The sequence below is a fragment of the Prosopis cineraria genome, unplaced genomic scaffold, assembly GCF_029017545.1.
Source record: "Prosopis cineraria cultivar Desert tree isolate PC_DT_omini unplaced genomic scaffold, ASM2901754v1 PC14, whole genome shotgun sequence".
Taxonomy (NCBI): domain Eukaryota; kingdom Viridiplantae; phylum Streptophyta; class Magnoliopsida; order Fabales; family Fabaceae; genus Prosopis; species Prosopis cineraria.
The window spans coordinates 30,525,458-30,552,507 of record NW_026555345.1 but is presented as its reverse complement, the minus strand read 5'-3'; the positions used below and the strand labels follow the sequence as shown (position 1 = coordinate 30,552,507).

The 27,050-nt window shown below is 32.0% G+C and overlaps 2 protein-coding genes and 1 pseudogene across 4 annotated transcripts; all 3 read right to left on the bottom strand.

Annotated features, from left to right (window-relative positions):
* Positions 1-2,499: 2,499 nt before the first annotated feature.
* On the bottom strand, positions 2,500-7,403 carry LOC129293396 (geraniol 8-hydroxylase-like; annotated as a pseudogene).
* Positions 7,404-14,084: 6,681 nt separating this feature from the next.
* On the bottom strand, positions 14,085-19,291 carry LOC129293397 (uncharacterized oxidoreductase At4g09670-like). 3 transcript variants are annotated; one of them, XM_054931330.1, is made up of 3 exons: positions 17,672-19,291; positions 15,724-15,809; positions 14,085-15,064 (listed from the first exon to the last, which is right to left on the bottom strand). In XM_054931330.1, exons 1-3 carry the CDS (start codon positions 18,144-18,146, stop codon positions 14,378-14,380), a joined length of 1,248 nt encoding a protein of 415 aa, XP_054787305.1. In that variant the 5' UTR covers positions 18,147-19,291; the 3' UTR covers positions 14,085-14,377. The 3 variants fall into 3 exon arrangements, with proteins under 3 accessions (XP_054787305.1, XP_054787307.1, XP_054787306.1); XM_054931332.1 differs by lacking the exon at positions 15,724-15,809 and having other exon boundaries at positions 17,672-19,286; XM_054931331.1 differs by lacking the exon at positions 15,724-15,809 and having other exon boundaries at positions 17,685-19,280.
* A 599-nt stretch (positions 19,292-19,890) lies between these two features.
* Positions 19,891-23,824, bottom strand: LOC129292599 (uncharacterized oxidoreductase At4g09670-like). The gene is made up of 2 exons (XM_054930177.1): positions 23,261-23,824; positions 19,891-20,978 (listed from the first exon to the last, which is right to left on the bottom strand). Exons 1-2 carry the CDS (start codon positions 23,720-23,722, stop codon positions 20,292-20,294), a joined length of 1,149 nt encoding a protein of 382 aa, XP_054786152.1. The 5' UTR covers positions 23,723-23,824; the 3' UTR covers positions 19,891-20,291.
* Positions 23,825-27,050: the final 3,226 nt, after the last annotated feature.

Below are 27,050 nucleotides of genomic sequence, written 5' to 3'. Positions count from 1 at the left end.
CCTATATTGTTAATTATGTTATTTTTTCATGGGGTTAAATTGTCATTCAACTAAAAAATATTATTAAATAAAATATTATATTGTAGAACTATGGATAATTAATTTTTTTATATTTTTGGATAGTTGAGGCATTGATAATAACCAAAATAAATGTTATTATCATCATATAAAATTTTACATATTTACTTTTGTGGTAGTTTTATCTCTCTTTTTTGTTATCAATGGTGCATAGTTTTCTAGTATTAAAAGATAAATTACTCTAATATGGTAATATTTAAAATTTTAAATATTTTAGCCATGTGCATTACACTAAGCTAACCTGAAATTGAATAAAAATTTATCTTTTAAAACAATAAAATCATGCATGATTAACAAAAAAAATGGATAAAACTAATATAAACATAAATATTTAAAATTTTATACAATGATAATAATATTTTTTTTGTTATCAATGCCTCAATTATCCAAAAAATATGAGAAATTTATTATAAATAGTTATACAATATAATATTTTTGTTTAATAATATTTTTTAGTTGAATGATATTTTTGGATAGTTGAGACATTGATAATAACCAAAACAAATCTTATTATCATCATATAAAATTTTAAATATTTACTTTTATGTTATTATCTCTCTTTTTTGTTATCAATAGTGCATAATTTTTTAGTATTAAAAGATAAATTAATCTAACCTGATAATATTTAAAATTTTAAATATTTTAGCCATGTGCATTACATTAATCTAACATGAAAATATAAATAAAAATTTACCTTTTAAAACAATAAAATCATCCACCATTGATAACAAAAAATGGATAAACTAAAATAAACATAAATATTTAAAATTTTATACAATAATAATAAATTTTTTTTGTTATCAATGCCTCAATTATCCAAAAAAATATGACAAAATTTATTATAAATAGTTATATAATATAATATTTTTGTTCAATAACATTTTTTAGTTGAATGATATTACAACCCTAATGAAAAAATAACATAATTAATAATATTGGGGTTTTGAAAACAAAATTAAAGGTTAACGGGTTAATTTTAAACTTTTAAAGGTGGAGAGATTATATCAACTGTCTCAAAGTTCAGAAAAATTTTATGCATTTTAGCCTTTTTGTTATAACTAAGGAATTTGAGGGAGAAGAAAATAGAGGAAATCTTATTTTTTTTAAATATTTGTTTTATAAGCATGATAAAGTAATTAAAATTGTTATAAGTTGGACTGTGGATCATGTTTTGCATGGAGTGCAACACAATTCATATTGTTCATATTTCATGAAGGGTAAGACTTATATACTTTACCTTATATACTTAATATATTTATATCCACGTATATTATGAGAAGTGAATTTTAATATGCAAGTAAAATTAATAACAAGAATTTATTGTCTAGTAAATAATCTATAAAAAATCTACATATCTTGATTCAATTGGATCCAAGTATATTAAGTATTCAAAGTTAAATATATAAGTTTTTTACCTTCATGAATAATATTGATCTATGTGTGCTTGTGCGTAGATTTTAAATTATATATTGAGATCTTGATGTTTAAATTAACTTGTTTCCATAAATTTGAATTCTGTTAGGTAAATTATTAAAGTGTTAAAAACAACAAGTCTTTCACTATTTTTTTTTTTTTTTGAAAAAACAAGGGACAGATTATAAGGAATCTACCTAATGAGGCTTTCAAGTAGTAGATTAGTTAGGTAAGCTGTTAATAGTGGTCAGTGGTTCAAAACCTTTGACATAATCAGAAAAAAAAAGAAAGAAATTTAATGAAATGAATTGCTGAAATTGAATACACACACATATAAAGTTAAAGTATACTTTTAATCTTATAACTTTACATAAGAATTTAGTTTAATCCCCTAATTTCATAATATATCTTTTTAGATATCTAATCCTAACATCATTAATTTTAAACAATTATTTTTAAGCCAATCATTATTATTTTAAAACATTTACATTTAATATATCAACAATTGAGAATGTTTTATCAATATTTAATAGTTTAATATAAAATTTTTGTACAATAAAACTAACGATATTAAGATTAAAAAATTAATAAATATTTTATAAAATTAAAATATTAAAATAAAATTTTATATAAAATTAGAGGACATAAAAACATATTTTAACCTATAAATAATTGGAAGTCTAAATGATCCCAAAGTAAAATTTGGGTAATAAAATGAGTGCCTGCCTATATGGGCTGTTCAATCCAGAAAACTCATGACTTGTGCTACAATGGTCCTAAAAATGGGGCTAAACCCGCAACATGCCCTGAAAGTGGGCCTATATTTAAGGACCCCAGCGCCATTAAGGTGAGGTGTGTACATGGTATCCGAAACTGAATGGTGCACAAAGCTTGTTTACTCCTATATTTAAGGTATTGAAAATCATATATTAGTCATTTCATCAGTTAATAATATTGGTTGAAAGATCAATAGTTAAAACTATAGTTAAATTGTGGTTAGACCAATCATGAACAAAATATTTCATTTAACTAGTTAAAACATTGATTCAACAGTGTGCCAGTTCAGCCAATCAAACTGACTTGCTTTTCACAATACTATGCTCTCATGATATTATTTATACAGACACATGCAAACATATTCTGGATCTTATTGCGTTCATAAAAATTCATACAGATTTATATGGAACAAGACAGAGAGGGACAGCCTTCTTCAACGTGATTCCGTACTGCTCGTTCATGTCCATGGTTTCACGAGTCATGCCCTTAGGAAGTTGCCACTCAAAAGAATGCACCAAAGTGGCCACCATCAAGCTGATCATCCTGTTAGCCAGTGGCAAGCCAGGGCATATCCTTCTTCCACCACCAAATGGCAAGTACTCGAAGTCCCTGCCCTTGAAATCTGGGGCAGCCCCAAGAAATCTCTCTGGCATAAACGACGTCGTATTGTCCCAGTACGATGGGTTCCTGCCGATGGACCATGCGTTTATCAGGACTTGATCTCCTTTGTGGATGGTATAGCCATTCACAACGACGTCGTTCGCTGCGATGTAAGGCAATAGAAGAGGCACTGGAGGGTGAAGCCTGAGTGTTTCCTTAACTATTGCTTGGATGTAGGGAAGATGAGGGATGTCTGATTCTTTGATTTCGCGAATGTTGTTTCCTATCACTTGCTTCACTTCTGTTCTTGCTTTTCTCATTATTTCTGGGTTTCGAATAAGCTCTGCCATTGCCCACTCTGTGGTTGATCCTGACGTGTCACTCCCAGCAATGAATAAATCCTGTTTTTTTTTTTTCCCTCAAGAATTATTGTTAGTTGTCACGTAGCCATATGCATTAATTTATACTTTAGCATTATACGATGAGAAAGTATACTTTGTTTATTTTGACGACGCATACCATTCGCAGGAATTAATAATACACATTTTAGATAGTGATAAATCCTCTCATTCATAGATAAGTTTGTTGCAAGCACCAGATTAATAAAAACGTCGCTTCACTGCATTAAAGATGTCTAATTTATAATAAATCGGGCAGTAGGCACTGCTTGCTTAAGGAAAAACAGTATGTACCACATTAGGAGGGTAAATTTAGTCCATATAATATATCAAAACAATCCTTGAAAATAACGTGGCATTTAAACATATCAAGCATATTTTTCACTAAAAATGATTTGATCGATTTATTGAATTCATGTATAGTTTAGCTAGATGGAGTATACATATATATTTTTTTAAAAAAATTGTTTATTGAAATGTTTGAATTTTTATTTTTGAAGGATCAGATATTTTAGGAATATAAATCTATTTCCAGCTTAATATCTTAAATGTGAGAATCTGAACTTTTTTTTTTTAACATGAAGAACAATATTGAGTCTCTCTATAAACAAAGCTAGCATAAAACCAACGAACAAGTAAGAGTTGGTGATCCAAACCTTGTCTAATAAAACATAAAAATAATCTAGTTATAAAAGAACATAAATATAAAACAACCCATATCAAGTGATTAAAATGTTTACCAAACAAGTTAGGCACATTTTCCATATATACGGAGTTTAAGATTGCTCATAATTCATTAATAATTAATGTAATTTAATTCGGCTAGCTGTTCGATTTTATATTGATTAATATTGAGGAACCAATTAATTGATTAGCTTAAGTGTACACTTCTGAAAAAGTACAAACTTGTGGAGTTTGGTTAGTATGTTTAAATAGCTCTCCTCTCCTAACATAATCACAATGAATTTTTCAGCCTCATAGAAGCATCCACGTTCCAACTATTGGGAGTTTGGTTATAATATTTTAATCACACGCAACAATAGCGGATGTATTTTTCAACCCACTATCGATTGAGAAGGATTCAACTACTCTTCTCTGACTCCAGCAATTAAATTATGTATCAATTATTGGACCATTTAGCGCTACACCAATCATGTGAGTAATACTTTGTGGTTTTTTCCTTTCATTTTTTTAATATCAACCTATTTTATTTAGATTCTGTAGACGATAATTTTTTAGGAGAGAAAAATATTCAAGGTCCTCTTAAGAGAATTTCTTACAATAAGAGTCTATTAGTTTTATATCAGATATTGTCTTATAAGAATAAGTATATGTTGTTAAAAGCTTAACTTGTTAAATCTATAAGAAAACTACAAAAAAGTATAATTAAGTTAAGATGTAACTTTTAACAATAATATGTATATGCTTTTATAAAACAATATTTGATATAAAATTAATAAGTTCTTATTGCAATAATTTTTTTTAGAAGAGCCTTAAATCTTATTCTCCCTTTTTCCATAAACAAATTAAAACGTTACTCAAAGTAACAAGCTCTAAATCAATAATTTGAGCCATTTTGCCTTTGTTTATATATATATATATATATATATACTCCCTCCATTCCTATTAAAAAATTACATTTTAAAAACCTTTCATGGTTTTATTTGTAAATTACTTTATAAAATTTTGACATATTTAATATTCTGTTCAATAATACCATTGGTATTAATAAGTATATATATTTATGGTGGAAAGAGGGATTGGAAGAGATGAGTAAGATTGGTTTGGAATGTATTGTAATTAAATAATTAAGAGAAATACTTTTCATGATCCTACTTATAAATAACTTTTAATATGTTTTATTAGAATCAATAAAATTTTAAATTTTATTTACTCTGTTTTAAAATTTAATAACTTTTCACTTTTATTCTCAATAAATACAAAAAAAATTATTTTTCTCTAATAATTTTAAGGTAAAGATGAATGTAAAAAAATAATGAAGGGTTTTATAAATAGGATTAAAATTAATCTTTTCTCTCCATTTTATAATATGGGACTAGAGGAGTATTAAAAAAATGGGATATATCATTTAACCAACTTTCTCACCATCACACCTTATCTAGTTATGCCCAAATTTTCTGATTCTACCTTAAAGATTTTAACTTTGTTTATTAAATAAAAAGTTTATGATCAGGGTTAGAATATGCCTTTAAATTCAAAGATAATTTAATTTATATTTTTATAGAGACGCTCACAGATTACCCACATCCTTACATGAATAATGAATTTAAATTCACAACCTTGTAATTTATGGGTCAAGATTTTTATTATTAAGTTAGTAATTGAACATAAATAGTTAACTTTCTGAAAATTACTAAAACCATGAAAAAAGTATTTATGTGTATGAAAAATAAAGTAAAAATGATAGATAAATTTCTCTAAAATAAAAAAAATGACAATTTGATCTTATAAAATATGATAATGATAGTGAGGTTTTAAGGGACTTCTTTGATATCACTTTAATACCCCTTTATGATTTAGAAAGTTGTAATTTTTTAAAATTATTTTATATTTTGGTAGAATGAAACTTGCCAATACTTATATCAAACTTATAAATGACATGAAATTAGTTAGATTTTACTAATAGAAAGTTGTGATTTTTTAAATTATTTTAGTTATTGGTAGAATTAAACTTATGAATATTTATATCAAACTTGTGAACCATATAAAATTATTTAGACTTTAATAATCAAAAAAATTATTGATAAAATATTATAATTTTCTAAATTATTTTATTTATTGGTGGAACAAAACTTACAAAAACTTATATCAAACTTATGAGCCATATAAAATTAATTCTAAAAAAGTATTAAATGAATTTCTCATATAAATTTAATCTCAAAAAAGTCTTTTAAAACCTCACTGTAATTGTCACATTTCACAAGATTAAATTATTATTTTTTTATTTTAGAAGATTGTGATTCTCCCACAAATAAATTTATATATCCATTTATAATTAATTTGTTCCATATATATAATTATGCGTGCCCCACTTATTGGCAATTTGTCAGAATATGTGATGCTTACCAGAATCAATGGCTTGATGCTTTCAACACTGAAGAAATCTGATCCGTTCTCTTGTTGGCAATGATCAAGCAGAACATCCAGAAAATCGCCATTTCGAGCATTTGAATTTTCTCTTTCCTTCAAACGTTTCTGGATCAGGTCATCGAATATCTCATGCAACCTCTCGTAGGAAACCCTCACATGGCGTCTCACACCCTGCAAGTCAAACCTCTTTAACGCCGGAAAATAGTCGGCGAGGTTCAGCTTCCCGGCGTCCTCCATGATCCTCCACACGAGCTCCTTGAATTCCCCGGCCGTCTCGAACTCTGGATCCACCAGATCCACTGAGAAGACAGTGTTCGAAACCAAGTTTAACATGGTGGCGAATGCAAGCTCGCCGATGTCCACCTTACAGAAAAGAAGAGGAATATTTCTGATGTGATGACTCACGAATTCAAACACACACGCGCACACGCACAAACCAATAATTCCAAGTTCTAACAACCTGAGCTCCTGAGGCGGAGTGTTTCTGAACGTGTTTGATGAGTTGGTGGACGTTACGGTGGCGCAAATCTTGAAGAAGGTCGAGGCGTTGAGTGGTGAATATCTTGGTGGTGCAGATGCGGCGGCGGTTGCGCCATCTGTGGTCGGCGGGAGCCCAGGCGAGGGTGTCGTTGATGTTGGGCTGGGCGGCGACGGACTCGAGGATCGGGCGGTTCGGAAAGGACTGGTCGTTCTTCTGGAGGATTTCCTTGGCGGCGGCGGGAGAGGAAGCGACGGCCACGGTGACGGATCCGAGATGGAGGGACAGGAGAGGGCCATAGGTTTTGGCTAAAGGCAGACAGAGACTGGTGAGGCTTAGGGCCGAGTTGAAGGAGGTTGCCGATGACGGGGAGGGCGGCCGGACCAGGCGGCCGGTTTTTATAACGTCGGCGGCTCAAGAAAAGCCAGGTTACGACAAAGGAGACTGTGATAGACAAGAGCAAGATGTGCGGCTCCATTATTTGCGTATCTAGTCAGTCTTTTCTATTGACTTGAGAGGAGGATCGAGGAAGCGTTACATATATAAAAATAGAAGGATAATGATGATGATTATATAGTTGATTATTGCTTTAGCTTATAATATATAAATGTGACAATTTTTTTAAAAAAATAATTTCCTACGATTGCAGAGGCGCGTCCACTTTGTTATACAAATTTATAAATATCTTGTGTACAGATGATGGACGCGTTGCAGAGTTAAAAACCCCCATGTCCGGTGGATCTAACCCAGAAATTTGAGCTGGCACGATCTTAGCTTTCATGTCACGGAAGTCTCATCCTACAATTTATAAATTATTGCCCTTTTAACTAGTTTCGACAAAATTCAATCTAGCTAGACAATGAAAGAGCAACAAAGGTACGTATACGTTTTGACAGCTACCAACATGTTTGGGGCTCTGATTGCTGTTGCGTGAACTCTAAATTCTAAATGACATCTTAAAAACACATCATTTTTATAATGACTTAAAATTTTAAATTAAATATTTTTTAATTAATATTTTTATTTAAATTAATTTTATAAAAAGTAAAGAGTGGTAGTTTAATAAAATTTATTTTAATAACTTTTTGAAGGTATTTTCATTGGGCAAAAATTTAATTTAATTTTATTTTAAATTATAGAAAATTTTGGGCTTATTCTTGTAATTTTCCTTGTGTCATATCTTGCAGTTTTCTCAATTTTCCTTTTTGTCAGAATTTATGTTCTTGCTATGCGAAACAGATCATTTCGTTTTATCTCAATTTCTCTCCTTTCTTCACCGACATGAGCTCCCCTGATTCTTTACCGTCGGTTTGCATTTTTGCTCTTCACCATCGACTTGCTTCCTAGATCTTTGCCATCGGCTTCCTCTGTTCGCGTCCCTATTTCGCAGCTGGAAGTGGGATATCGCTGGATTCGCTCCCTTCTTTGGCCATTCTTTGCCTCTTCTCTGCTTCGTGGTTGATAGTGATGCGTGGTGCGTCATCTTGAACTTCTCTTCCTCCTCAGTTCTGGGCGTGAGGTAATCTCAATTTCTCTTCCTCCTATGACCGATAGGTGCTGTCTCTTCTTTGATTTTTGCTGCTGTGGAAAAAAAAAACATACAGAGAGAGAGAGAGGGAGGGAGGGAGGGAGGGAGAGAACAAAAAAACTCATTTCAATTGCAATGGAATTGTTGGAGAAGGAAGGAAGATGGGACCTAAGTAAGAGTTTGGAAAGGTTTGATTGCTGTTATATCTTACGAAATCAGTTAAAGAAAAACAGAGAGAGATTTGAGAAAACTCTGATGGGTTGTGTTGGCATTTTGAAATATATAATTGTTGAATTTGAACTGAGGTGTGTTGGTGCAACGATTGGCTGTTATTTTATTTTGCTGTCAGGTTGTATTTGATGTAATGTATTCTTGATAAGTCTGGAAGTCTTTGAAAAGGATTATTGACAGAGGGTTAAGGAGATGTTTACTTATATATCATCTTGAGTGCCCATAAAGTATCTGTTAAAATGCCTAAAAGAGAAATTGTAACAATGAGAAGTTTAATGTTATACTAAGAGGAGTTGCAAGGATACAATATGATTTGTTAAATAATTTAATTGACTCAAGTATATTTAAAGTTTAAATGATTATGGTATTATTTTGAATATTAGTTGAATATCCACCAAATATTTGGGAAATTACTTGACAAGTAAAGTTGAAGGATGTAGTGAGAGATTAATACAATAAAGATAATTTTGCTAGTTGTTGGAAGTTGATAGTTAAATGCTTACTTACATTAAGAAAAGAGTGATAAAAATGATTTTAGGATTGTGATTTATTTGTTATGGAGTTAATGGCATTTGTTGGAATTAAAGTGAGAAGTTGAAGTAAAACAAGCTTTAGAATTATTGGAGAATTTCTCAAGTAAGTGGATAGCGTCACAATTGATTTTTTAATAAAATTTTCTTTACTAAAATATTACATTTTTATGGAAATCATTTTATAACAACAATATGAATACTGGATAATTTGTTAATTAAACTTCTTTATTTTATGAAATTACCTTTAGCACTTTTAAAATGTCAATTATTCAATAAATACAAGTTTGGACTTTGATTATGGGATTTCATTCTGAAAATCATTGAATTGCTATGGAAAAATGATTCATGTGAGTTTGATATTGAAAATGAAAATTATATTTTACCAATGATGATTTTATCGCATGTTTGAAAGTGAATTTAAAAAGGGACTTTATACAGAATACTAGTTGTTAATGACAGTTTCGTTAGCTTTTGGCACGTCATGGTACACCTAGCTAGTAGGGTGTTTATAGGAGGAGCCCCGTGCAATGGCCAACGCATGTAGAACAGAGGAATGGTTATTCGTGAGTATCGTACTCACGTTTGTTTCATGGCTTCAAGCCGCATTTGGTTAGCATTACCCTCGTGGACTATGTGTTCGCGTTTGTTTCGTAACTTCAGCCGCGTTTGATTACTTACCCTCGTGGATTGTGTGTTCACGTTTGTTTTTGTGGTATAAATCGCGTTTGGTTATTTACCCTCGTAGATTGTATATCCACATTTATTAATTGTTCTGATAAGTCCCTATAATTATGAATTCAATTATTTGATGATTTTATATTCTATTGATTTTTATTCAATAATTTATTTATAAATATTTATTTCATTTATGTGCTTTCTTGAAATCAAGCAATATTATCATTTGTTATGATAGTTTAATGATTTGAGATTTTCTTGAATTTTTATAAAGACATTTTATTATGAAGTTTATTGAATTTTTACGAAAATTTTTGTTCTTTAACTTACATAACTATTTCAAACTTTTCATTTTATTTATGTTCTATTATTTGTTGTTGGGATGTTATTCATCAAAAAATTTCTTTAGTATCAGATAATGTAGTTGATCATGTACTTCCTGTAAATCATTGAGGGGCTCTATTGCATTTTTGGACAGTTGAAGCATGCTTCAATTGTTTATTTTAATGTAAATAGTCATTATATTATACAATGGTAGTTAGTGCTCCACATATACTGTAATTAGGTTCTGATCCTATTTTTGTTATCATGTAATTTACTAGTGTGGAGTTAAGCTCCTCTTCTAGATCTGCTGACAAGTTTATTGGCTATAGAAATTTTGGGATGTTCTAATTACAGAGGAGATTTTGTCAAAATTTTTACCAAATATTTAAAATTTTACAAACTTTGTAATTATATATATATATATTATATGATTTATTGATTAGTATAAATATCTATCACTATTATAGTTTAATATTTAGATAATTGAGGCTTATGAAATATGAGTTTATCTCATGTTTTGTGTCGGTCACACCATTAGTATTGGGGTGTGACAATTTTGTTTTTTGTTTTTTATATAACATGGATTGGAGTAAATGCTTGATGAAAATCCAAACACACTATATATTTTTCAGAACTTGTATTACTCCATTTATCCTAAATTATAAAACATTTTTAGAAAAGTTTTAGTATTTTAAAATATAAGATATTTTGATAAATATAAAATTTTATTAATGATACTTTTTCAATATTATCCTCTTCATATATTCTCTCTCTTCAATATTCTTTTATCAATGGAATATTGAATGAAAGACATATTTAAAATTTTATATTTTTGTCTTGAACAAATAAGGTTGTAAAATATATTTAATAAACTTTATTAATATATAATATTTTATTTAAAAATATTTTATAATTTAAAACAAAGGGAGTATTATCTTATGTATAAAGAATGGTTATCTACCCTAGAATATAACAATGTCTTAGTAATTATAAACTCCAACAGTGGGTAAAGCAATTATAGGTTACACTTTGTGAGAGGTTGGATTGCAAAGAAGAATTTTTTATTAAATAACATGTATATGTGGTACTCCTTCCGTTTTGATATATATGAGAAAAAATTGAATTACACAATTTAAAAAAAATTAATTAATTATAAAAATTATGTTTGAAAATAAAAAAAAGTGAAGTAAAATGTCTTATATTGATTAATATAACTATACATTAATTATTTTTTGTTAATATAAATTTTAAAAAGTAATTTAAAAAATATATAATAGATATTTATTGAAATAGATGTTTTTATGTATAAAAAATATGAGTTAAAAATAATATTTTCTCTAATAATAAAAAATTGAAGGGAATATAATAAAGCGTGTGGAAGTTACAATATGGCTTGAAATAGACGGATCAGATGTCATTTTCATATATATTAATATTTTATTGTTTTTCATGTGACCTCAGGATTTTGCATCTGATCATTATTAATTAGGCGGTCCGTCATTCATTGACATAAATTTCCCATATTGTGATTTTTTTTTTTTGGGGTATAGTATGTAGGGATTTGGACTTGAGAGCAGGACTCAAATTATAATTGTGGGAAAATTCTCATACCAGCTAGAAATTAAAAAAAAAAAAGTTCTCAAGAATCTAACATTATCACGCCCTTAAAAATGGTACCTCCAGGTAAACTGAATTATGATTATGATTGGAAATGCTCTAGAAGCTAGCCAAAAAAAAAAAAATGCAAGGATGTTTATTTCTCCTCGGTGGATCACAAAGATAATGAAGCTTCCAATTTTTTTTAGTAATGATAGGTTTTAAGAAAATGTGACTGATGGGATAGCTCTTTATAGCTATATTTTCTTTGCCTGTGTTTCTACTTGGTAATGTGGAAGCTGTTAGTTTTCCTAGTTTTTCTTCTACTTCTATTAGCTCCTCTCATAATGAGGAGGGTATTTGTTAACTTTGTTAACTTGTTTTAGTGATTTGTTGTTGTTGCTTAGTTGTTTCTTGTTTCTATTTGTTGTTGTGAGTTGTGTGTCCCGCTGTATTCTAAGTTTTTTTTTTGTTTTTGGTGTTTGTTGGCTTTAGTTATTAGTGATTGTACCTATTTTTTTGTGATTAATAAAATTAGCTCTTTTAGACCAAAAAAAAAAACTATGAGAAAATGACATCTAATTACTGGTTCTAAATTTGTAAATTAATTTTAAAGAATTTAAAAATTTAAAAGTTATTTGAAAGATCAAATGATTTTTTTTGTGATCACCAAAATACCTTAAAATAATGCACTGTAATTTTTAAAGATAATTTAGTAAGGGCAGTAATAAATTCAAAACACCGTCATAACATGAAGATCCTATTATTGGAATTTTAGCAAGCATGAGTAATAGCCTTATACTCTTATTATAATCATAACATGAAGATCCTATTATTATAATTGGTCAACATTAGCTTTATTGGCTTCCATAACTATCACTTACATTTCTTAGAAAAAGGGCCCACATACGTGTGCAAAGAGAGAAGAAGTGTTTAAACATGATTTCATAATTTATGGCCTGTTTATTTAGGATTAAAAAAAGTAATTTTTAAGTAATTTAAATATTTTATAAAATGAGAATTTATCAAAGCAAATGTTATTTTATGTTTGGTTACAATAATAAAAAAGTGATTATTAGTAAGTTATTTTTTAATTTTATAATGTTTTTCTTGATTTTTGATTTGTAAAAATAATTTATTATATTATTTTAAAATTTTATGATATCTTTGCATATCTCACCCATTTCAAACATACTTTCTTATTTATTATATTAGATTATTTTTAAAAGTTACTAAAAATAACTTTTTAAAATAATCAAAAATTTGCTCTTTTTTTTGGATTCTTTCAGTAACTTCTAAAAATAATTAAAAATTTGCTTCTTCTTCTTCTTCTTCTTCTTTTTTTTAAGATTTTGATTGTTTTTAAAAGTTTAAACAAACATAATAAAAATTTAAAAAATAATTTTTTAAAAAAATAAGTTATTTTTTTGTGAAATAAGCTAAAACAAACAGACTTTTAATTGTAGCCTTTTAAACTTTGGCCAAAAAAAATTTGTAGATTTTTAATCTAACTCATTGTCATTTGCAAATTTTATACTGAAATGTCACAATGTGAATGCATTGGGAAAGTTACATCTAAGTTTCATATAAGAAATTTAATTATCAAAAGATTTTATAAAATTTATAAAATATTTTTAAATCTTAAATCTTATTCAATTACAACTTGATAAATGACATTTATAATTGGACAACATGTAAGTTGTAAATGCTTGTTGCTAAATTATTAATGCACATGGTTTAAAATTTAAGAGTATTTTATAAATTTTATAAGGTTTTATCATGACAAAATTTTTTCTGTAGGACTTAAATGTAATTTTTTTATGCACTTTCAAGGAAGCTTTCTGAATCTCTGATCTTCTTTCAAACGAGAAAGAAGAAGGAACGGAGAATTTGGAAGAAATGACAAGATGTTGATCCAATGAGCCAATGACAACTGGGAGAAACGGAAAGGCACTGTTTTAGAAGCGTCCAAATTCGGCACTCATCTCATGGATGAGCAGCCTTGCAGGAGCTCCTCCTTCTGATGAAATCTAAGGAGAAAAGCATGGGCTCATGATGAAATCCGCCATTATAATGGATTAAATATGTTCTCGTCTCATCGCTGAAAAAAAAAAAAACATATATATATATATATATATATATATTGAAAGAACTTCTTTTGGGGGCAAAAAACGTGATTTGTCATAATTTTATAATCAACGTTGGCTGCTACTTTCCCTTTCTTTTTATATATCTCCAAAAAATTAGTATGCTTCACATGAATTAACCTCATCTTCTTCCTTTTACTTTCTCAACTCCCAAGACTCAAACGCAACTTGACAAGGTTAGAGGAAACGAGGAAAGATCAAGAAAACACATTATGACCGACAGGCCATCCATTTTTTCTGATCGGGCACAACCGCAGCCTGCCATAACACGTATGTGCCACATCGAATTTATTGCTACAAACAAGGGAAAAGTTAAGGGCTAAAAAAAAACTTAAGAAGAACATGACATGCTTTAAACAGCTCATTAGGTCAGCTCCCAAACAAGAATTGGTATCCGTTCACCCAATCAAAACCAATGCCTTTCCCGAAGGGATGGCAGAAATGAACATAACACAGGCAGACATGACATCACTTGATAAATGGCTTGTTCAGGTAGATCGCCCCATCAGATTTTTCTTCAGATAGTCAAGTCCAGATAAAACAGCCACAGACGCTTGCTCCTGAATATGAACAGCCTCGAAACCTTTTTCGATCGATGCTTTCACAGCATCCACCACCAGCTGTGTCTTCCTACTAATTGTTGGCCACTTCTTCTCAGGCTTCAGACTTTTAAATCTAATATCTCCTACCAAACGGGCAAATTCTCTCACCATTTGAGCCTCCTGAGGCAGCTCTGTGGTTACTATATGCTTGCTTGGCTCTGAAGACCATGCTGTCACAAGATCATTAAAGCCAGATTCTGAACCTGCAAAAAATGAAGCCTCCTTCTCCTGGTAAGGGATAACGAAGTCGTGAACATGTAGTGATCCTTTTGTCCCGATAGCAGTTATATCCATTGTTAAATTTGACAAGAAGGAGCAATGGAAGGTTGCAGATTTTCCATCTTCCCAGTAAAGAGAAGCTCCACAAGACAATATTACCCCGGCTTCATTGAGCTGAGGATCACGCAAGGCTATGACTGTTTTAGGCAGTTCAAAGTTGGCAGCCCACAGGATTGCCCTTATACAATACCAACCTATATCTCCCAGAGAACCAAGAGCATCAAGATCCGGCTTCACGCGAATATCATTCTTAAGAAAATCAGGATCAGCACCATACGTAAATAACACGTGTACCTTTAAGAAAGAAAGGAGACAAACATTCAATAAAAGAAAATAACCTCCGCAGAAAACATATCTATCTATTTACCACAAAAACACACTCTCCCCTGACACTATAATGACCACTTGCCCCATGAACCAGAAAACCATTTAACAGCCCGTTCTGCAATCTGAAATGGCATTGTTTCATTGCATCTATTGAAAATATATTATGAATGAGCTCCAGTATACTTAACAGTACCACTTTCAGAAACAGTCAGCAAATTAATGAGATTTAAGAACCAAAATAGGAATCAAATTATAAATACTAACCAAGCAATCATATGTTTAAGAAATGAATGAACAAAAAGGAACAAATCCAATTACGCAATAACGCACCAGTACAAGATGACTTATAAAGCAAGACCATTATTGGGCAATAACTAGGTAAATGCAGGACTTGGCTAGTTAATAATTTATGATGAAGCTACTGAGGAAATAGGTGTTGGACTTCCATTGACCTACTAGACAAGAGTTTAGGGAATGTGGGGTCTGGTAAGAAAGAGAAGAGCCACAGGATTTTGAGAGGTAATTAGATTAAATGACATAACGGAAAAATAGGGGAAATCATGAGAGTTGCATATTTCCATTTGAGATTTAACGGAATTAAAATCAGTGGGCACCGTTATACATACAGGACAAACATCAGGGTAGCATAATAATGCCAATTCTGGAACCACAAGGCAGCAAAGTGAAAGCAACCCAATCCACGGAGAAGTACCTATAATGAATCCAACTTTTGAAAATAGAATTTGACAATTCTCTGATACCAAATTTCAATAATCCACATAAACATATCTAACAAGTGGACTGCAAATCGGCTATCAAATTTTGATAAGACAATAATGATGACGTAGACACAGCCAAGATGATAACCATGTGAAGAATTAAAATTAAAAATGGAAAAGGATGGGATTGGAACAACAGAAAGGGACTAACTAGATTTGAATCCACTCAGAAATACTGCTGATTACAAAGTCTCCAAACATGTCAGTTCAATTCAATCAAATCAAAAGAAAAGAAAAGTTAATGATTTAGCTTTTAAAACAGAATGCAAATGGAAATGCTCCTGCATCAACAATATGGAATGCAATTAACAAGCAAGACCTTCCAAATTCCAATAATAAAAGATTTTATACATTAGCCAATGCACGACAGGTAGGAAATAAGACAATTAACAGGGAATAATGTACACAACAATAAGAACAGACTACATGGATGAGTAAATAGTCTTTCAAAAATTAAATAAATGAAGCACAAGAAAATGCTTAAACTCAAGAAGAAAATAGATGAATTTCAAACAGCGAACCAGCAACAGAAACTATATATCAATGGCATTGGCCCTACTGTTACACATAACTATGCAGACAAACCCATCACTGGTTTTCTCGCTAAGCTTCTTCCCCCCACCCATCGCTTTGTTTCCCCATTCTTCTGGATAGAGGTGACAAAAACAAAATTTATTGCAATAGTGATAATTATCATCATGTTTGCAGATGTATCACATAATGTTAACAAGAATTTAAACCAGCAACAGAAATTATTCATTAATGGCATTGGCCCTATTATTACACACAACAATGCAGACATACCTATCACTGTTTTTCTCATCAAATCTCTTCCCCCAACCATCTCTCTGTTTCCCCATTCTTCAAGATTTAGGGGACCGAAAAAAAATTCATCACATTTGTGATAATTATGATCATATTTGTCAATGTATTCCATAGTCTTAATAATAAGTAACGTGAGAAAAAAACAAGGCACAATCTGTGCCGTATGTGTTTCTATGCATAAGTGCACTAAAGAAAAATTAAATTGCAGTAAGCTGCAGGTTCACCAGTCCTAAACTGTTGTTACTCAGGACTGAGGAGAATGAATTAAACATGTAAAATAAAAAAAAGGTACAATAAAGAGTAATGAGTAATGTTAAGCTCTGATCCATGGAAAAAGATCTCACAATGCTACTTCAGAACAGAGCGCTGGAACAAGAGGAAGAAAAAAGGGTTTTCACTGGACCTAAACAACCATACACATGATGAAACTAAGTAAAATAGTAATGTGAAATGTGAAAAAGCCGAAGGTTATCCGTAAACTCAGCGCCAATATTTTTATTTGCTCCAATTCAACTGTAGTCTCAACTAATAGGCCCAATCCCCGTAAAAACATACAGCCTCTGTATTGTCTAGTCAATCATCCCAGCAATATTAGATGCCGTGCCAATGAATTAGTTCAGGTAAAGGACAACAAACAATCTATAGATGTTTTTAACAGTCAATATCATCATATCTTACCTGTGAACATCACACATAAAAAACGATGGGTACCGACCACACCGTCTATTGTTATATTATGAATTTAACCCAATCGTAAGATTAGATCTTGTCACGGCTTCCTGTATTCCTAAGCTTTAAGATTTTTTTTTTTAAGAAAAAAAGTTGACCAAACTCAGAAACTAGTTCAGGCAAGACCTAAAACGAGAAAGAATGCTAACAGCAACTAAAACACGCATTAAAAAAATTAAGTGTGTATCAATAAAGTCTAAAAGAATCGGTACAATGAATCAGAAAAGAACAGAGTGCCAACCGAAGTTGCGTACTTTTTGGAGTCGACCAAAACGGCGCTCGTCGGACAAGAACTCAGCCATTTTAGCGGTCCTGGGATGGTGCATCCACATGGTGCCATCCATGAGCTGCACCCCATTGGATTCACAGGCGTCGACGATCTTATCGAACTCAGCGGCGTTGAGAGCCACGGGCTTCTCGAGCAGCAAATGCTTCTTCTTCTGAGCGACGAGGACGGCCCAGTGCACGTGCAAGCTAGTAGGAAGCGGGACATATACGGCGTCGACGTCGGGGTCGTCAAGGAGAGCTTCGTAGGAGCCGTAAATCTTAGAGGCGGGAGGGAAGCCGTTGGCAGAAGCAAAGGCGGTGGCTTTGTCGACGGAGCGACTGGCGACGGCATGGAGGGTGGCGTTGGGAGACAGCGTGATGGCACGCGAGAGCTTGCGGGCGATGTCAGCGCAGCCGAGGATGCCGAATCGGATTGTGGTTTCCGCCATTGGAGTTGGCAATTAGCAGAGATAGAGGAGAAGAGTGGTGTAGAGAAATCGGCAAATGAAGGGAAAACACAACCGTGTAGGTCAATGTTGTTGTATAGAAATTAGAAAGGGACCTGTTTGTATTTGTTCGTTTCGGCTTCGGGAATGTCCTGGTGAGTGGTAAGAAGAGCGAGAGAGGAAGGATGAAGAACCGAACGGAACCGGTCACACTCACTCACAAACTGACAAGAAGTCACCTCACTTTTTTTTTGTTTTATGGGACAGGTTTGGTTTTTTTTTTGAAACAATGGGCCATAAAAATCGAGAATGGCTTGTTACTTGTAACCCATTATAGATGCCACATGAGTAGCGCCAACCAATAATGACTTATGATCATAAGAATTGTATTTAAAAAAAAAATCATAATCATAATGAAGGGTTACTGGTTATCCAGAAGTAGGGCCAGCAGAGATGATAATCATCATTCGTCGCAGTTTCGAAGGACCACTAAAACGTTATTGGCTAACCAATCCGCTCATCTAATGGTCTGAGAGAGACTCCAGCATCCCAATCAGTCCAATCATAGGAGAATTGTGAGAAGGAGGAGGTGAGGGGGGGTTTGAAAATTCCATCCCCAGTGATTCTATAAGGCTCCAGAATAAAACTTAGATCTGGAAAAATTTCCGAGCAACAACGTAACATCAGAACATTCGGAGCAAAAATGTAGAAAAAATCTCAAACCAGAAAATATGCCACCGTCAACCACGAGACAAGAAACAAATAGAAAGAAGTTGTAGAAATATGGAATATCTGAACAAATTGCAGAAATATAATGTTTCAGAAGCATAATTTAAACAAAAATCGCAACAAATCTGAACAAAGAAAACTGATGGCAGTTGAGATCGAAGATCGAGGAAGTTGAAGTCGTCGCTGGTCGAAGGGGAATCGAGGTGAAGATGTTGCTGGGTAGGGAGAATCGACTTCAATCTTGCCGTCACTCATCGCCTGCAACCACCAACATTGCCGACGCCAACGAATGATCGACAGCTCTCGCTCTTGGTTTCACAACTCATTTTGAGTCATCTCTAGAAGCTTGCAGGAGGCCATGAAGGTTAGATTCATGGAGGGGATAGTGATGGTGGGAATGGAGTTGGGTGTGGAAAGACAATAGGCAGATACAATGATGCTGGTGAGGGCCAAAATGTCCAGGAGATGATTCATGGCAATTCCACCGTCAATGTAATGGAATTCAATTCTAACCATTTTGTTGGAATCTAAATTTTTAAGAATCCTAATGTTATCATAATGGATTTAAATTATTTAAATCATTAAAATTTAAATTAATAATTATAAATTTATATTCAACTTAAAATTAATAAATAAATAAATTTATTTAAATTATTAATCTAAATTTTAATGATTTAAATGATATAAATATTTAAATATCTGTACATAATAAAACTGTTAAACTTAAATCACTATATAACATATATCAAGTGGGCCTAAGTTTTTCCATGCAAATTCTCCATAATATTTATTAGTAATTAATTTTGAGAAAATATCAATAAAAAGGATTACTCAAGCCACATAATAGTATTTAAGGGTTAAAGAATTTTGAAATTACACCACAGAAATAAGGGATTAAAGTGAAATTATGTTTTGTTGGTTAATTATTGAAATGCCCCTCATCTATTAAAAAAAAAAAATTTACCCTTCCCCCCATCGTCGCTGGCTCGGTGGCACCAAGACTTTGAATCAGGTCACAGATATCCAATTACTTTCACACACTATGACTTATTCATAACCATATCGGAAAACAAAATTAAATAATTTTTTGATACAGACAAAACAAAGGCCATGCATTTTTTCTGATAATGCATAACACAACTCCCAACTGTGACATGTATTTGCCACGTGAATTTATTGGTGCAAACAAAGTGAAAGTTCAGGACTAAAAAAACTAAAGCAAAAAATATCTGGTTGCTCATTAGAGAAAAACCAGACAGGAACAACATGGCCTGCCTTTAACAGCCCATCAGTCTGCAGCTCACAAACAAGGAATTGGTTTTCGTTCAACCAAGCAACAACAACAATGCCTTTCTTGAAGGGATGGCAGAAATGAACGCAAACATAGGCAGACATGACATCATTTGCCGAATGGTTTATTCAGGTAGATTGCCCCAGCAGATTTTTCTTCAGATAATCAAGTCCAGATAAAACAGCCACAGACGCTTGCTCCTGAACATGAACAGCCTCGAAACCCTTGTCGATCGAAGCTTTCACAGCATCCACCACAAGCTGTGTCTTCCTACTAATTGTTGGCCACTTCTTCTCAGGCTTCAGGCTTTTAAATTTGATATCCCCCACTAAACGGGCAAATTCTCTCACCATTTGAGCCTCCTGAGGCAGCTCTGTGGTTGCTACATGCTCGCTTGGCTCCACAGCCCATGCTGTCACAAGATCATTAAAGCTAGACCCTGAACCTGCAGAGAATGAAGCCTCCTTCTCTTGGTAAGGGATAATGAAGTCGTGAACATGTAGTGATCCTTTTGTCCCAATAACGGTCATATCCGTTGTCAGATTTGATAAGTAAGAGCAATGGAAGGTTGCAGATTTTCCATCTTCCCAGTACAGAGAAGCTCCACAAGACAGTATTACACCAGCTTCGTTGAGCTGAGGATCACGCAAGGCTATGACTGTTTTGGGTAGTTCATAGTTGGCAGCCCAGAGGATTGCCCTTATACAATACCAACCTAGGTCGCCAAGAGAACCAAGGGCATCGAGATCTGGCTTCACACGAATATTATTCTTCAGAAAATCAGGATCAGCGCCAAATGTAAACACGGCGAGTACCTTTAAGACAGAAAGGAGGCAAACATTCAATAAAAGAAATCTTATACCATAGAACATATCTATCTATTTACTGTAACGGCCAGGAGTCTACACTTGCCCCATGAACCAGAAAACCATTTACAGCCACTTATGCAGTCTAAAATGGCATTGTTTCATTGCATTATAAAAAATATACTATTAATAAGCTCCAATTTACTTAACTGTGCCACCTTCAGAGACAGCCAGCAAAGATATGAGATTTCAAAACCAAAACAAGAAGCAAATTATCCTTAGATAAAAATTGAAATTGGAAGGCACTTCAAATAGACAAGTTCAAGAAATCCAAAATATAGTTCATTCATTGTAACCCAAAATTAAAATGATACTTCATTCATTTCGGTTCCTGCTACTTGATGTTATCATTTGGGTGTAGCTACAGACTACAAGTATTGGTACTTGATGACTCCGAATTAGGATTATGTCACCCCTCAGAGTTCTGGACACAAAGAAGCACTAAAGGTTATCTAAATGATTTAATTTTCTAAAGACTCCAAGGGACCCCCTAGGCCATGCTTCAATGATGCCTTACCATTTATAATAAATGCTAACCAAGCAATTACATGTTTGAGAAATGAATGAAGAAAAAGGAACAAACTCAATTAAAATTAAAGCATCAAGTAGAAGATAACTCAAAAAGCAAGACCAATCAGAGATTAGAGATTAAATTAGCAGAAATTTGAGCAAGAATTTGGTAAATGCAGCACTTGGTTGGCAAAAGATGGATTAGAGATTTTACGATGACACTGGCAGAAATCTTGGGGAATAGATGTTTGACTTCCATGGATCTATATGGCAAGAGTTTGGGGAAAGTGGGGCTTGGTTAGCAAGGGAAGGGGAACAGGATTTTGAGAGGTAATTAGATTAGATGATACGAAGGAAAATAGGGGAAATCATGAGATTTGCATATTTCCATTTCGGTTTTAACAGAATAAAAAGCCGTGGGCAGCGTTATACGTACAGGACAAGCCTCGGGGTAGCATAATAATGTCAATTCAGGGACCACAAGGCAGCAAAGCGAAACAGTGAAAGCAACTCAAACCATGAGGGAATGAATACCCATAACGAACTCAACATTTGAAAATAGAATTTGACACTTCTCTGATCCCAAATTTCAATAACCCGCATAAATAAATCTGACAACTGGCCTGCAAATCAACTCTCAAATTTTTGTAAGACACTTAACAACCACGTCCAGAAAGAACAAGGCATAACCTCTGCTGTGTATGAATTTTAACAAGAATTCATGTAATAAAGAACAAGGCATAACCCGCATAACCTCTGCTGTCTGTGATTCTTAACAAGAATTCATGTGGGAAAGAACAAGGCATAACCTCTGCTGTCTGTGATTCTATGCATAAGTGAAAGGTACCTAGGAAAATTAAATTGCAGTAAACTGCAGCTTTCTTTATCCTAGCCTGTTGGGACGGAGGATGAAATAAAACATGTAAAATAAGACAAGAAGGCACGGCAAAAAGCAATGTGTAACGTTTGAGCTCGGGTGCATGGAAAAAGATCTTTGATGCCAGAGGAAAAAGAGCCCTGCATCGAATGAAGAGAAAAAAAGGTTTTTCACAGGACCTAAACAACTACTATATACTTGGTCAAATCATCTGACCAAAAAAAAAAAAAAAAGAAAACTTGGTCAAACCAAATTAACGTGTGATGTGAAAGAAACTGAAGGTTATCTGTAAATTCAGCCCCAGTATTTTTGTTTACCCCAATTTAACTGTATAGTTTCAAGTCATGGACCCAATCCCCGTGAAAATATACAACCTCCGTGTTGTATAGTTAATCATCCTAGTAATCTTGACGCCGTACCTACGAATTAGTTGAGGTAAAAGACAATAAACAATCTAAAGATCTCGCCGGTCCCATCATATCTTATCCGGAAATCACAAATTAAAAAAAAAAAAAAGATGGGTTACCGGACATCCCGTCGAGTGTTATATTATGACTTTAATCTAATCGAGAGATCTTGTCACGCCTTTTTATGTTCCTAAGCTTTTCAAAAATAATAATAAACAATGACCCGACTAAGAAGTTAATTCCAAGCTAAGTTATTTCCAAGCTAGACCTTCATCAAATGCCAACGGGCAACAGCGATTGAAACAGTTAGCCAAAACAAAACAAAAAAACAAAAACAAAAGCAAAACAAAACCGATGAGCGTATAGAAATGAAGTCTCAAGCAAAATAGGAACAATAAATCAGAAAAGAGCAGAGAGTGTCAATCAAAGTTACGTACTTTTTGGAGTCGACCAAAACGGCGCTCGTCGGACAAAAACTCGGCCATTTTAGTGGTCCTGGGATGGTGCATCCACATGGTGCCATCCATGAGCTGCACCCCATTGGATTCACAGGCGTCGATGATTTTATCGAACTCAGCGGCGTTGAGAGCCACGGGCTTCTCGAGCAGCAAATGCTTCTTCTTCTGAGCGACGAGGACGGCCCAGTGCAGGTGCAAGCTAGAAGGAAGCGGGACATAGACGACGTCGACGTCGGGGTCGTCAAGGAGAGCTTCGTAGGAGCCGTAAATCTTAGAGCCCGGGGGGAAGCCGTTGGCAGAAGCGAAGGCGGTGGCTTTGTCGACGGAGCGGCTGGCGACGGCGTAGAGGGTAGCGTTGGGGGCGAGAGTGATGGCACGCGAGAGCTTGCGGGCGATGTCAGCACAGCCGAGGATGCCAAATCGGATTGTGGTTTCCGCCATTGGAGTTGGCAATGGGCAGAGAAAGATGGAGGACAGGAGCGGCGGGAAGAAATCGTCGAACGATTGCGTTGCAGCCACAAGAGTTTTGGAATAAAAATATTGCGCGATAGTAACAACAAACGTGGAGTGATCAGAGAATTTATTATAATTTATGATTTATAATTATATCAATACTCTCGCTGGTCCTTATTATTATAAATAATATTATTATAAAATTATTATATCCTTTCTAGCCTTCTTACTCACTCGCTTTCTGTCTTTCTCTCCTTCTAAGGTTAAAAATTAGAATCATAATTATAATTAGTTCCAATGTATTAATTTTATAATTATTATTAAATAATGATTCAATATAACCCTTCATTTTTTCAATAAAACTTTTAAATAATGAATTGTTCTGTTTAATTTCACCTCGTCATACTTCCATTTCATTCCATCATCTAATATCAAACATATCCTAGCACATAATTTATACTCCCTCCTATCCCAAAAAAAAAAAAAACAAAAGAAAAAAACAAGAAGAAGTAGATTTTTATCAATAATGCGTATGCTAATAACATCATTATTCTCATAAAAAAAATATTGTTTTCCATTTTTATTTTTAATCTCAATTTATGATCAATGAATGAGAAGACTGTCATAAATCATAATAAATATAAGAATTCATGTTAACAAATACAATGAGTAAAAATAAAAAGAATTCTATAAATATTATGTTGTTTATAATTTTGATGAAGATTAGTTTAAAAAATGACTTATATTTTGAAAAGAGTAATTAATTCAATGAAGATCCCACGTAGGTGATGAGCATGGAAAGGAAGGGAGGCATTAGGATATAATTAACGTTTAACCACCTAGTTAGTTGGTATTCCTACATTTGAATTCAAAACATGATAAATTAGCTCTAGGTTGAAAGGATCACATAGAGTTAGCAAATAGGTTGAGCTTGCAAGCTAGGTCATTCAACCTATCAATTTTAATGAATTGGGTTGAAAGAATTCGCTCATTTTTTAAAATGGATTGGACTAGCCCAACCTGCAAAAATGATAAGTTAAAACGGGCTAACTTATTTTTAAAAAAATAGTTTATTTTTAATTATAATATATCTTTTTATAAATCTACAATAATAATAATATTTTTTAAATCTATAATTTATAAGTCCCAAATATGCTCTTTACATTTGAAAGATAATGTAAATATTTCTTACAATTTACAAATGCAATTTTTATTATAGTTTATAAATTAATTATTTATTAATTTTTATAAAAATATTTTGAATATATATTATTTGTTAACCTTATAGGATCTATTGATTGAAATTAGAAATATAAATGTATTGAGAAAAATAATATAGGTTTATATTTAAATTTTATTTTAAAAAATAATATGAAAAAAATTATTGTTTATATAAATGATATGTTGATTACAAATTTTAAATCATTTAAAAAATAAAATTATATTTTGCAGGCTAACAGGTTGGGTTGGGTTTTCCTAACCCGTTTATCTTAGCGGACAAACCCAACCCAACCAGCTAAAATGCTAACATATATAAGCTAGCTTGTAACCCGTTTGTATAGCTCTAGAGTCACATATCATTGTATAAGTAAGGAAATCAAGAGCTTGTTTGATTTATGTTCTTATTTTTTATTTTTAAAAATTATTTTGTAATACAATTTTTAAATTTTTTTAAAACAAAATAAAGTAAAACTTCGTGCGGTTATTTTAATTAAAAAATAATTTTAAAATTAAAAAAATAAATTAATAATAATAATTATAAGTAGTTAATGATGAAGATTAATAATAGAAATTAGTTAAAGTAATTATATTTTTTAATAATTAAATGTAGTGTATTTTAAAAATAAAAAAAATAAAACAAAACAACCTAAAGCTGTTTTTATTTTTTTTTAAAAAATAAAAAATGAAAATAATTTTAAAAACAACTAAAATGAAAAACACTGATTCAAACAATTTTTTTATCTTTTTTTTGTTTTTAAAAACAAAAAAATAATTTTTAGAAACGAAAAACAAATAGGCTCTAATTGCAATCTCTCATCTTAGTCTTCATAGTTTGGGGATTTGTATTTTATTTCATCCTTTAATAAAAAGATAAAATGTGGTTATAAATTCTTTAACTGAAAGATTATGCCGTTGTAATTTTCAGTCATAATTATTCATGGATATTGTTCATCACACCCTTTTTTTTGGGTACAATTCATCTTCGTTCCTTCCGTTGAGCTTTGTAGGGTTGCAGGGGGATGAAGGGCCGACAAGTGACAAGTCACATCCACTTCGTTTTGGGACAGGCTGCTTTGTTTTTTTGTTTGGCAATTTGGGCGATAATTGAAGAATCACGAATGGCTTTGTTTTAGAAAGGACAAAAAAAACCAGCTGGAGCACGTGTTAAATAAGCATGCGCATGATTAATCATTAATTTTCAGGAGAATATTAGTATAAGACCTCTCTCGCTGTGTTTTCTTTTTTTTTTGGAAAAAGAAGTAATATATTATCCAATCTTATTTATAAATTATTTCTACCAACCTCTTCAATATTAATACAATAAAGTATAAGGAATAAAAGTAAATAAAATTTTAAACATATTCTTATATAATAAATTTAAAAAGTAATGTCCTGTTACATTTTCTCTCTCATGAAGGGTAATTTTAAAAATACTTTTTAAATATTATCTAAAAAGACGCACCATGACTTATAAATAGAACCAAATAAACCTTTTAGAATGTGATTTATAAATGAGATCAGAGAGAGTATAACATAACTAAAAACATAAAAAAGAAAAAAGAGGGGAAGGGACCAAGAAAAATCACAGTATTGTGTAACCTTTGATTAGGGTGAGAATGTGAGACAATCCAAGTCATATGAGCTGTGGGTTGGATTGAGTTTAATTTATTTTTATATGAATTAAAAAAATTTTAACCTAACCCAACTCTTGAAGGCTATGTAGGTTAAATGGGCTAACCCGCTAATCTGTTTATTTATTTTTAAATTTATTTTTTATGAATTTAAAAAAATACATCTAAATAATAAGTTTCAATTCAATATTCCTTCATGATTCATTCTAAATATATCAAAATATTAATTTATAATTTTTATATAAAATATATAAATTGATCTAGCTAAATAAGACATACCTAATATGATTCATGTCTACAAAATTTTTCTCTTTTTTAAAAAAATTTAATATGGGTTAAACAAGTCAAACCTAACCCAGTATGCATAACAGTAATAATTGTTAAAATCTTGCTATTAATGTAAATATCTTGTTGGTGAGGGTTTTATAAATACTACTTGAATTTGAAAACATGTTTTAGTTTTG

Coding starts and splice junctions, on each gene's coding strand:
- LOC129292599 (XM_054930177.1), bottom strand. CDS start 23,722: ATGGCGGAAACCACAATCCGATTTGGCATCCTCGGCTGTGCTGACATC. Junction 20,979..23,260: donor GTTTTGGTCGACTCCAAAAA/GTACGTAACTTT, acceptor TCTGTCTTAAAG/GTACTCGCCGTGTTTACATT.
- LOC129293397 (XM_054931330.1), bottom strand. CDS start 18,146: ATGGCGGAAACCACAATCCGATTCGGCATCCTCGGCTGCGCTGACATC. Junction 15,810..17,671: donor CCAAAAAGTACGCAACTTCG/GTTGGCACTCTG, acceptor GATTCATTATAG/GTACTTCTCCGTGGATTGGG. Junction 15,065..15,723: donor GCTACCCTGATGTTTGTCCT/GTATGTATAACG, acceptor TCTTTCTTAAAG/GTACACGTGTTATTTACGTA.